General features: G+C 40.7%; 1 protein-coding gene across 1 annotated transcript in view; it reads right to left on the reverse strand.

The window, feature by feature from the left end:
* Window positions 1-1,973: 1,973 nt before the first annotated feature.
* The window catches only part of LOC101862350 (DNA topoisomerase 3-alpha), a 37,027-nt gene continuing 25,846 nt past the window's right edge, over window positions 1,974-13,154 (reverse strand). The window contains exons 25-32 of the mRNA XM_005098624.3: window positions 11,921-11,994; window positions 11,042-11,124; window positions 9,571-10,191; window positions 8,686-8,776; window positions 7,497-7,658; window positions 6,164-6,264; window positions 4,409-4,606; window positions 1,974-3,126 (exon numbers count right to left, since the gene is read on the reverse strand). Of these exons, the coding sequence (XP_005098681.1) occupies window positions 3,083-3,126; window positions 4,409-4,606; window positions 6,164-6,264; window positions 7,497-7,658; window positions 8,686-8,776; window positions 9,571-10,191; window positions 11,042-11,124; window positions 11,921-11,994 (1,374 nt within the window). The 3' untranslated portion in view covers window positions 1,974-3,082. The remainder of the gene's footprint in view (window positions 3,127-4,408; window positions 4,607-6,163; window positions 6,265-7,496; window positions 7,659-8,685; window positions 8,777-9,570; window positions 10,192-11,041; window positions 11,125-11,920; window positions 11,995-13,154) is intronic.

The raw sequence follows: 13,154 nt of genomic DNA on the forward strand, positions 1-13,154 counted from the left end.
TAAGTGCCAAAGATTAGAGGTGTTACAAGAGAGTAACAAACACAAAAAAGAAGGAGGAGAGACAAGGACGATAGATGTTTGTCCATTATATATACATGTGTGTAATAAATCTTACACAAATATCAAGCATTCCATAAATAATTATTATCAGACCTCTTAATAACAATACATGTAATAATAATAATAATAATATAGCATATGTAAAGCGCGGAACCCCGATCAACAGCAAGCCCTACCTTAGCCCCTTTACACTATAGTATTATTACCCCAGCAGACCATAGAACACTCAGAAACATTCTCTGTTGCCCGGGAAGCATACAGTGCAAGCAGCTGATAAAGCATTCAAACACTAACAAACTGACAAGACCTTTCTCTGTCTTCAGCTGGATACCCATTCCCACCTGGCTGAAGTGAGGAAAATTCCGGAAAAGTGTCTTTCCCAAGGACACAACGTCTGGCCCCTGACGGGATTCGAACCCACGGCCTTATGGTTGGGAGTCCGAGAGCCTAGCCACTAGGCGAGCACAGAAGCAAACAGACGCATGTGTACATATCATGACTACAACTACAACACAGACTGACACACAACTGAAAGACTCACAGACTGACACACAACTGAAAGACTCTCAGACTGACACACAACTGAAAGACTCACAGACTGACACACAACTGAAAGACTCACAGACTGACACACAACTGAAAGACTCACAGACTGACACACAACTGAAAGACTCACAGACTGACACACAACTGAAAGACTCACAGACTGACACACAACTGAAAGACTCACAGACTGACACACAACTGAAAGACTTAACTCACTGCTGGCCAGAGGAAGCACAAGACATTATTGGACATCAAAGCAAGGTATAATTGATGGACTTCAAAGAGGGGAACAGACAACGGCTGTGTTTGCGGATCTCCAACAAGCCTACGATAGAGTGTGGAGGAAAGGACTACTCTTAAAACTGCAAAACATGGGAATCGAGGGAAACATGTACTCCTGGATTAAATCATTCCTTACAGATAGACTTATCCAGACCCTGATGGATGAAACCCTATCTTCAAAAGCAAGGTATCTCATCAGTATCTGATAATACACACAAGTTCACAACTTATTGCTGAAGTAGGAACATGTTGGTTCTAACATGTATTTCAGGAAAATCCTGTTCTTTTTGCTATCTTTCTGACAAATCAGAAAATGATTTGATGTAGGCCTAAACAGTGGATATAAATCTGACAACAGGTCTCTTTTTTTTAACAGGTGTTTTAACACCCCAGTCGACACAATTTACATCATTTGGGGGGGGGGTTCAACTCTGCCTGTCAGGGACAACCCGGGCTGATGGTTGAGAGGGACACAACATCCAAGCAGAAAGACCAAGACACTCAATAAAAATTTTCCCCACACCTGAATTAAACATGGGTCTCCTGTGTGCTACAGCCAAGTTTTAATCGTTACACCAAACACAGGTTTGCAGTCCGACCAAGGGGAGACAGACTCCCACACACTCGGCACAATAAAAGAAAAGTGTGTGCGGGGCACAGCGAAAAAAAGTTTGCTCCGAGGAGTGGTCAGGCGTGTCTCAAACCAGCTCCTTAAGGAGACAATTAGCAGGAAGATCCTGAGGTGGACGCTGGAGAGGAGAGATGAGCAGCTATGGACATGTGCCGCCTGCTATGATTCTAGCTCTGGATCCAAGTAAATACAAGTAAGGTTTGCAGTCCCTGGCTCCTGACTGTTACTGTAACACACCAATCACTCAGAGTCCACAGATGTCAGATCCAAAGCACTTTTGCAGAAGATGGCGAGTCAGAGTACTAAAACAAACATACTGACTAGTAGACAGACTGACATGCTAGTGGAGGTGAACTCAACAAAAAAAGAAGAAGAGAGGAGGAGGAGGAGGAGAAGAAGAAGAAGGAGAAAGAGAAGAAGAAAGAGAAGAAGAAAAAGAAGAAGAAGAAGAAGAAGAAGAAGAAGAAGAAGAAGAAGAAGAAGAAGAACATGAAGGAACTTCCAATAAAATCATATATATATGTAGGGTATTTCTGTCTTTGGATGGACCCATAGTTTCATCTGAACACATCTGGCAAGAGTTGAGAATAATTTCTAGAATCATTCTGTGTGTGTGTATGTGTGTGTGCGTACGTGCATGTGTTGGTGAGTGTGTGTATGATTGTGTGTGTGTTGGTGTGTGTGTGTTGGTGTGTGTGTGTGTGTTTGTGTATGTGCGTACACATGTGCGCATGTGTGATGGTACAGCTCAGTCTCAGCACTCCCTGCATAACTACCACAATTTTCCTCGTGAAATCACCCAATAGACTTGTCCCGAGAAGAGAAAATAAGGCCCAGAGTTTTTGAGAATCTGTCTGTCAATATATAATAGACAGCACTATTCTACTGTCTACATACAGCTTTCCAACTGACTGTCATTCAAGACAGGGATGTTGAACGAAAACTGTATACACTGTAGAAAACACTAATTTCACATCAAAATTCTTTTTTAAGTCTTATTTGGTCGCTTTCAAGTACAAGGGGGTTATCACAAAAAATGCTGCTTAGAGAAAATCAAAGGAAAAGTTTTTGCCCCTAGTTCAGTTTCCTTAAAAGACAAGGAGAGTTTTCTCTACCACTTTTGGTGTAGGTCAAGATTTCTGGAAACTCCTGAAATGTGGGTTAGCCCGCATGTCCTTAAAAGCGACCATAATTTATCTGTTAAATAAGTACTTCCCAAACAAAATTTTTTTTTATTAGATTCACAAACATGCATATATAAAAATCATTTTCTCAGTCTTATTTTCTCAAATTCATCACACACACACACACACACACACAAAGAAAAACAATAACAAATAATTAAAGTAAAAAATATGTAAGCTCAACCATTGAATTGAAAGACTTTAGCGTAAGACACCGTCATCCAAACATTATTCCCATCAGCAGCCGGCGGAGAAGCTAACCAGGAAGACGGGGAGGAGCGAAGGAAGTGAATCACTTGCTGGAAAGTTCATCAGCGACAGACAATTAATTATTATCACAGACAATCTCAGTCTCATGACATCTCGTCCCACGAGAGCGTCAGAAGTCCCCACTCCGCTCCGGACACTTAGGCTTCCTGTGACCTATATAGATAAGATAAGATACGATAAGATAAGATAAGATAAGATAGTACTTTATTATCCCAGAGAGAAATTTTCCTTGGCTGTACAGGACCGTAAAAACACATGCAAGTATACATTAAAAAAATATTCAATCATATATATTACTCTCATTTAAATTCAATATGAAAGGAGAAGTAAAGTTGACAAAATGTACATATCAAATGCATCATTCAACCACATGCAGGAATTTAAATACTAGACCTTTGGAGTTATATACAGATACATACTCTAAGAGCAACACACATCTATGCTCATTCTGACAAAAGCCTTATGCTAGATGGTAAAAAACTTCTTTTATATCTTTCTTCCTTTGTTTTTGGAGGTACATATCTGCCGCTGCGTGATCTTACAATTTGTCTGGAAAAGGGGTGTGATAGGAAGAGATCCACGCCAAAAGAAATATGTGAGACGTGCCGACAAAAAGAGTTACTTTTCACAATCTACCAAAAAAAAGATATAGGCCAAAAAAAAAGACAAGGGTCAAATTTGTAGATTTTCAAATTCTTCTACTGACACCATACTCTTTACCTAAAACCTGTCTTTTATTATTTCATACTTATAAATACAATTGTAAAAACTTCACCTACAGGCGTGATGTATCTATTTCCATAGGGCTCGAATCCGAGAAGTAACATATTATGTCAGAATGCTTCTCATATGACAAAATGCCACATTATGGATTAACATTCTAAACTGCACACACAAACACATTTGATTTTTTGGATCCACATATATAGAGAAGGGAGCCTACTTAAACTGAACATGGTGAATAAAAAAATACAGCGGATAACCAAAAGAAAATAAATAAACCCCCAATCTTTTTCTTCCATTTGAGCAACCTCTCTAGACTGAAAATAATACCGGACTAAACTAAACAATCCTCATTCCTGATCCTGTGTATATATGTAACTTCTATTTAGTCTACCTCTTCTTCTTCTTCCATTCCATTTCCAGTACTACATCTTGCCACCTCAGTGCCTTCTTGTCCAATCTCCATGTTTTAAAACATTGTTTCTTGTCTATCTATATTATTAATAACAGTGAAAACAGTTCAAAACAAAGAGTGAGCTTAAGAAGAAGTCACATTTTCAAAGCTAAAAAAAATGGAGATAGGACAAGAAAGCACTGATGTCGTGATCTGATAAAGCAATTTTATCAAACCAAAACCCCCAAAAAAGAAACCAAACACCCCCCCCCCCCCCCCACAAAAAAAAACCCCCAAGCCCTCCGTCTGCCCACAAACCTGGCTGTCCACAGTAGCCACACGTGGGAGGTTTCCTCGGCTTCGGCCCGTCTCCTCCCCCTCCTGGTGGAGGTCTCTTCCTCTTGGCCCCGCTGCCTCCTCCTCCTTCTCCTCCTCCTCCTGGTCTGGGCTGAAATGGGCCCAGACCACCACCAGAGGAGCCACTGCCCGGACCACGAAATGACGAGTTCCCATCTCCTGCACGATAGAAAAGTAAAACAATAATAATAATAATTTATGACATTTAATAATAATAATAATAATGGATTGCATTTATATAGCGCATATCCACTTATGCAATGCTCTATGCGCTTAACATGATACATATAATGGATTTACAAATCAATTTTAAAGGTACATAGTGTTACATACTCGTGCAAACACATAATTCACTCACGCACGCACCACACACATATACATACTCACATACACACATACATACATATGCACATACGCACATACAAACTCACAACGATCTACAGCTTGGATGCATTCTGTCTAATCGAAATATGATGAAAATAGAAATGATTTTAGTTTCTTCTTAAAAATTTCTAGATTTTCTGCTTCTCTGATAGTTTTTGGAAGCCTATTCCAAACAAGTGGGGCAAAATATGAAAAAGAGCGTTGGCCATATGATTTGAAATTTATTTTAGGCTTAACAAGGGTTGTTTTGTCACTAGATGATCTGAGCGTTCTAGGAGGCACATAGGGTGTTAAAAGCTGTTTTAGATAGTCCGGTGATAAATCATTTAAGCACTTGTAGCAAGTTAAACAGATTTTATATATGATACGCTCTTTCACTGGGAGCCAGTTTATGCTTTTAAAATAGGAGTCACATGATCATGCTTTAGTTTTTTAGTAATTATTTTGGCAGCAATATTTTGTACTCTTTGTAGTTGTTGTAACTGTTCATCAGGTACACCAGCCAGTAAGGAATTGCAATAATCAATCCTTGACAATATAAGTGATGTTATTAAAGTTTTGGTGACACCAACAGATATATATTTTCTAATTTATATAGCGCTCAACCCCGACTAAAGTACACAGGCTCTGAGCGCTTTACAATACAGTACAAAATACTACAGTAACATAAAACCTTGTGTTCTGACCAAAAAGAAAGTCACTCCAAATATTCATAACAAGCGACATTTGGATTAAAAAAACCCAAAAAATCCAAGTTTTGTTTTGTTTTGTTTTAGTACGCATTTTACAGCACTTGCAACACAATAAAGTCATACAAGTTCCAAAGATTAGAGGTGTTAAAAGAGAGTAACAAAAAAAAAAAAAAAAGGTGGAGAGACCAGGATGATATATGTTTGATAGGAGAGAAGGAGCAAATGACACCAGAGCACCCACCAACCACCCACGCAAAAACAAGACGTTTGGATTTTTTTTTAAAGGCAAAAATAAGAGACATCAATAAAGCACAAACACTAAAACACTACATCCTACTATGTCAAAGAAGACGGTAGGCTATTGACTTTCCTGATGAATCCAGAAATCCAGATTTCTGATATTGTCCAGAGTTTGCCTGACATCAGGAATTGTTTTCTCATACATTCCTGTTTATACGTTTCTATATATCTTAATCTCTTTGTGCATGTTAGATTGTACTTTGTCTAAAACAGACCTTGATACAAAATGCAGTAAACAATTTGACTGGCAAATTCCCAGTCACTGTCTAGATGTTTCCTCATGGGGTTAGAAAAGTTCAGGACTTTTTTCATAGTCAGTTAGCCCCTCTGTAGTACTCACCCTCGTCAGCCCACTGGAAGAAATTGCACGACTGTTCCCTGGGTTTGCTGCAGGCGTAGAACTGTCTGCCCGTGTTTGGCCCCACCTTTTGCACCGTGAGGCTGGAGAAAGTCATTTCAAATTAAAAGGCGGGGAACAGAAAGATTTGTTTGCTTAAAAGTTTCATGGCGGACTGTTTGTTTTAGTTAAGTTTTTAGTTTTAGTTTTAGTAAGAGTTTTATACAATAAGGTCATATAAGTGCCGAAGATTAGAGGTGTTACAAGAGAGTAACAAACACAAAAAAGAAGGAGGGGAGATAGAGAAGATAGACTTTTTATAGGAAAGAAAGAGCAAACCACACCAGAGCACCCGCCAACCACCCACGAGTAAAGTTTTACGGGGCTTGCAACTGCATGAGGTCATATGAGCGCCAAGGGGTGGATGTCAACAGAGAAGTTCAAACGGGGAATCAGACTTACTCTGCTCACCTCTCTAGCCTTGACAGCACAAAGTCTGCTTCGACTATCAAGGCACCCCGGAAATAGCAGGTCACAAGAGAGTGACAAACATACAACAGAAGTAGAGGCAAAATGACGAGAGTAAGGATGAGTATAACAGCAGTTCCCCCATGTTGTTCCGGCACAGTATGAGCATGACATTGATAAATCAATCCATTTACAATTCTACTGCGCATAAGAACATGTTAATATCCCCCCTTTGGGAATGGCCTAAAGACAACTTCAGTCGGTAGCACTGCCCTGGTGGGGGTGTGACATAATCGTTAAAGGACAAGAAAAACTGTGAATTAATAATTGGTCAAAATGTCTACTTCTTACTTGGCCAATATAAAGAAGAATGAAAAAACCCAGTCCTACTGTAACTAAGCTGAAAGCTACAGCACAGTTCGCTTAAACCTAACATTGTTAACTCTTCAAACCCCATGGGATGCTGGGAGTGTCCGATACTTGTGACAACTGTTTCGTTATATTTAGTGCTAGTTTAGGCTTGTTTTTCCGAACTATTCCCGAACCAAGTTTTTTTAGTAATGACAAAGCCTTTGTTTCCATCTTTTAGAAGTTGGAGTCAAGCTTTTGGGGTTATAATGAGACATAGTGCACCAGGTTTAGGTGACTGTAGAAAAAAAACTCACGGTTTAAAGAGTTAATCCCTAAGAAAAGAAAATATCCAACTTTCATTTTCTGTTTCAGCAACTTCTCTTAAGCAAAAACCCAGCTAAACCGAAGACAATCTGGAGTTCAAACAGATTTTGGTTTCAGCGACTTCCACTGTATGTATTGTAATCAGAGTCAAAACAAATAAAGTTGTGGAAACAATAAAAGCTTCCAAACTCACAACTTTGCTGGCAGGCCACATCGGCAGCTGACTTCGTCCTCGGCAGCGTTGTTCCCCACCCCGCCTGGACTGTTGTTGTAGTTACGGGCCGGGGTCTGTTGTCTGGGAGTTTGGTGGCCGCGCTCGTTGGCTCGCCATGGGCTGTCAGACGACGACGATGTGCTGGAACGATATCGGACCATGGGGAAAAAGTTTCGTAAGAAGAAAAAACCCTCTCACTTATCCTCACAATTACAAGGGGCTAAAACCCAGTAAACTATACTCACCAAAAATTCATCTAGAATGGGGTGTACATGTACAAAAAAGTCCTCTCAAAAAAGTAAAATGTTGAAATGGTATAGGTTTAACACCCCTATCAACACTATTAGGTTATTTAAGGGGCGGGACCTCCTAGTTTAACGTCCGTCTCCGATAGGACCGAGCCAAGTGGGAAGTTCATGTAAAGTGCCTTTCCCAAGGACACAACGTCGGACCGAGCTGAGGCTCGAACCCCCGAACTCGCAATCTCACGATTACGAGTCAGGTAGCCTAACCACTAGGCTACCGACACCACTAAAGTCCTCTCAAACTGAACACGGTCAAACCAAAAACTTTGGTAAACAGAAAGAAAAGAGAATCCCTCATGTAGTAGATACATGGTTCGTGATAATCCCTCTTGTAATAGATACATGGTTCGTGATAATCCCTCATGTAGTAGATACATGGTTCGTGATAATCCCTCTTGTAATAGATACATGGTTCGTGATAATCCCTCATGTAGTAGATACATGGTTCGTGATAATCCCTCTTGTAATAGATACATGGTTCGTGATAATCCCTCTTGTAGATACATGGTTCGTGATAATCCCTCATGTAGTAGATACATGGTTCGTGAAGGAGAGTGATTTTGTGAACATACAGCTGCCAGTGCACATAAAATAAAATAAAACTAAAAGCTATATTTTAAAAAATAAGAAACGAAACTTTCCAACACAATCAAGCAATGCATGTTAGAATGAAAAAGTATGTTCAGTCAAAAAAAACCCAACAAAAAACTTTCAAACTAACAGACTTACCATCCACAAAAGTCACAATGAGCAAAACATACAGTATTATCTAACCAACACACACAAAAGCACCATCTACATTGTGATAAAAATTCAGAAGAAAGAGAAAAAACAATTGCCAACAACTGCCGTCCCACACTAACCTTGACCTCTGACCTCCGTCTCCTTCGTCCGCCCACATGAAGAAGTTGCAGTTGCTGCCGTTCTGACCGGAACATTTATAAAACTGGCGACCTGGGGAGGGATAATAATAAATACTAATAATAAATAGTATTTATGATGTGCATCTCCATTTTTAAAAAAATGCCCAATGTGCATTACATTCAAAGAGATATCACATTCTAAAATAACTTGATAGGTGGACACGAAGCACATGATATTATGGATGTGTAAATATTTGTATATGCGTACAAAATTGCTACGGAAAAAATTATCATGCAGAGAAACTAGAGACAATAATGCGTCCACTGTAAACTCACAATTATACTGGAACCTGAATGGCTACAGACAAAATAACATTTCTACAAGAGAAAAAAAATGGTATAGGTTCAACACCCCTATCAACACCATTAGGTTATTTAAGAGGCAGGACCTCGGAGTTTAACGTCCGTCTCCGAAAGGACTGAGCCAAGTGGGAAATTCGTGTAAAGCGCCCCCTTTCCCAAGGACACAACATCGGACCGAGCTGAGGCTCGAACTCCCTAACCCGCAATCACATGATTACAGGTCTGGTAGCCTAAGCACTAGACCACCAACGCCAGTCAGAAACACAGGACAAAAAAACAAGAAAATGAACATACAACTGGTCGCTTTTAAGGACAAGCGAGCTTGACCAACACCAAAAGTGGGCATTGCCCTACCTATAGGAGAAGTTTGGTTTCATTGGTGTGCATATTTGATTGGTTATAGAGAAAACTCTCCTTGTCTTTTAAAGAAACTGAACAAGGGGCAAAAACTTTACCTTTGATTTTCTCAAAACTGCATTTTTCGGGATAGCCCCCTTGTGCTTAAAAGCGACCGTATATTACCTGTGTTGGGTCCTTCCTTTCTGACAGTCAGCTGTATAGCGTCGTTCCCACAGTTGCACACAATGGCTCTGTCTCTGTCCCCCGCGTCGCCGTCACCTCCACTCCCGGAAACACCCGCAGAACCAAACGGAGCCCGACCTCTGCCCTGGCCAGTGTTTCCGTAGCTATTATTAGCACCATGGACGGAGGCTAGCGGGGATCTGTGAGCAGGAGTATGTGGTCGCGGGCCGGCTGGTCGCAAGGGGCCGGAGGTGAAACTGTTGTTGAAGAAAGGCCTGACCGAGGCTTGAGCGTCTCTGTTGTTTACCACCATTCTGTTGGAGCCGGGAGTGTTGTTGCTGCTGTTGTAGTTGCTGCTGTTGTAGTTGTTGCTGTTGCTGTAGCTGTTGTTGTAGTTGTTGTTGGTGTTCCCCGCACAGTTGTTGGTCGCGCCGAGACTCGGAGAGGCTGTGTGGACTGACCTTGAGTAGTTGCTGGAGCCGGTTGATCCAGTTCGAACCCCACCGCTGCCCCCTCTGCTGCTGTTGGCATGTGAGTTGTTGGACGAGGTGCCAGTTTGTCTGTTGTTGCCGCCGGCTGTCGGAGTCCTCTGTGCGGCACCTGGCATGTTTGGGCGGGAAGCTGTTTCAGATACAAACAAAGCCCAAAAGCTAAAAATAGCACAACAACTCTCTGACATTAGAGTAAAGTGTGCATGTGTAAGTGCAAACAAACTTTGTTAAACCAGTGTAATTGTTAACAACCAATACAAATTTCTCCCGGCGAGATGAAAAAAGATTGTCATTGACAATACTCTTGAAAAATATTTTAAGGCAGATCCCGAGAGGTAGGTGGGTGGGGTGGGGGTGAGGGAAGCAACTATGGAGATGAATCGTCTGCGATGACCCCAACCTTTTGAACATTGGCTGCTTTCATACAATTGCGTAACTCACATGACCACCACGTAGACATGGAGTTATTTATTTCTTAATATTTCTTGATACACTGGCCATATCAGACACAGTCAAAACTGACCAAGACAATAAATAAGCTGTTAAAAATGAGCACTTCCCCTTCTGTTATTTTCAATAATATAATGACTGTCCATGAGGTCCACCTATCTCAGATAACCACTCTTCGACAATGGGGGGGTGTGTGTGTGTGTGTGTGTGTGTCATCTTGGACAATTTCAACTGTACCTTACATAGCACCATATAGCTGTGTTAATAAGAGTTTTACAGCACTTGCAACACAAATATTAAGTGCTGAAGATTAGAGGTGATACTAGAAAATAACATACAGAGATAAGAAGGAGAAGAGATATTGATGATAGACGTTTGGTAAGAAAGAAGGAGGAAACCACATCAGAGCACCCGCCAACCACCAACTTAAGGAATCTTAAATGATTGAAAAAAACCCACCAAATCCCCCCCCCCCCCCCAAAATAAACCCAAAGTAAAATTATGTTCCCAACCTGGATCCTCCTCCTTACCTTGTGACGACGCAGCGGCCAGAGGTCGGATCCCGAGGACTTCGGTTAACATCTCGTCACAGCCGGCCACACAGCCCACGTAGCTGAGGGGGGAAATGTAACGACCCTTGTAGTTTTAACTCATCAATCTATAATGTTACGTATTTCTCTCCCCATTGAAACTAACATGGAAACAAAAAGCACACATAAATCTCTCGTTTCAAGTCGGTTTTATGATGCTTGGCCAAGAACTAATAGAGTTATGAGCCGAGAAAGAGGGAGTACGGAGGTATTCGCATAAATCTTCACTTTCTTGCGGGGCGAGCGTGAAACCCCCAACTTACAGCAGCCAAACATCATCTTAATACAAACATCGATAATACAAAAATGTTCGGTCATCTACAGACAACGTGCTCTGGCTGCTGAACACACATGACAAAATAAATATGTCGGAAATAGGATACCTAAAAAGCTCTATTTTGTCCCATTATGTCACTTGGCCTTTTGGCTGACAGGACTCGCTCAGTTTTTTGTTTGTTTTTGTCCCTTGTCCAGTCCTATCAAACTGACACCATCTAATCTGATCAAAAGATGTCCATGATGAAGTCAGCGACTGCCTACATAAAAACTCACTCGGTGAACACTGTTACAGTTAACTACTGGTACATAAGCACACAATGCGGAAAGAAGCTTTGGAGAATACTGTAACAACAGGCAAGTTTGAGGGAAAGAGAGGCAGAGGCAGACAGAGGGAAAAGATACTGGACAAGTTGACAACATGGCTGGGAGCAGCAAGAACGACAGACACCATTGCTGCAATGCAAGACAGAGGGAAGTGGAGGTCCATGATCGCCCACGCCAGTCGGCAAGGCACCGGATGATGATGACATAAGAACTCACTCGGTGGACACTGTCACAGGAACACTTCCAGGCTTGAACTTCAACCTCAGCCTCATCACAGGCCCGGGGTTACACTGTCACAGAAAAAAAAACAACAACAAAAAAAAACAGTCAACAGTGAGATAAACAAAGAAAAATAGTGAGGAGTCAAGATGTGCCAGTCCCATATGCCTATCTATATAACCTTGTGTTTCCACGAGATGTGAATAAGCTTTTGCAACTTGCACAATCACCAAAATGCCAGTGCGGACCAAACTGTTAAACACATCCTTCACCACTGCAAGACACACAGGGCCCTGAGACAGGAAACGTGGCCAACCCCACTGACGCTGCAAGAGAAGCTATACGGGCCGACAGATGAACTGAGCAGGACGGCCCAATTTATGACAGATACCAGACTTCAAGTGCGATGTGATCGAGAAGAAGAAGACTACGCTCCACTGGGATAAAACTATGAAATTCCTTTACCTTTACAAATATAAGAGAAACAAAACACACATTCTAAATGATAATGACAGCAACAAAGACTAGAATGATGAAACGATGATGATAATGACTTTTGTAAAGGAAAAAAAAGATCACCACTATGCCTGAAACAGCCAAATTTGATTCAGAACTGTTTGAGTTCATTTGTCAACTAGACTCTAGAAAACAATCAGACTTATTTTTTTCTTAGGCTCATTTTTAAATAGACTTCGCACTCATTGAAAATCTGGTTCTGGCAAACAAGTTCGTGAAGAAATACAGAAATATAAAGAAATTTGTAACCTATACACATTATACTATGCCCTAGGTATACACCAAGTAATCTTAAAATGTGATGTCTCTTTGCAATGCGCACTAGGCATTTTTTTCTTTTAATGGTGCTGCACAACATAAATGTTATCTTATTTATTATTATCATTATCATTAAATATGTTATATTTGTCGCAGCCGAAGAAGGGCACACAAATAAACTCCACAATTAAAAATACTATCTGCCCTCAAGACCTGTGGCAGGTTGTAAGTTCGAGACCATAATAGTTGTTGTAAAACAAAAGACTCACATTTTGAGACAATGATAGTTATGGTAAAACAAAAGACTCACATTTTGAGACAATGATAGTTATGGTAAAACAAAAGACTCACATTTTGAGACAATGATAGTTATGGTAAAATAAAAGCCTCACATTTTGAGACAATGATAGTTATGGTAAAACAAAAGACTCACATTTTGAAACAATTATAGTTATGG

This window comes from Aplysia californica, unplaced genomic scaffold, assembly GCF_000002075.1.
Source record: "Aplysia californica isolate F4 #8 unplaced genomic scaffold, AplCal3.0 scaffold00188, whole genome shotgun sequence".
NCBI lineage: Eukaryota > Metazoa > Mollusca > Gastropoda > Aplysiida > Aplysiidae > Aplysia > Aplysia californica.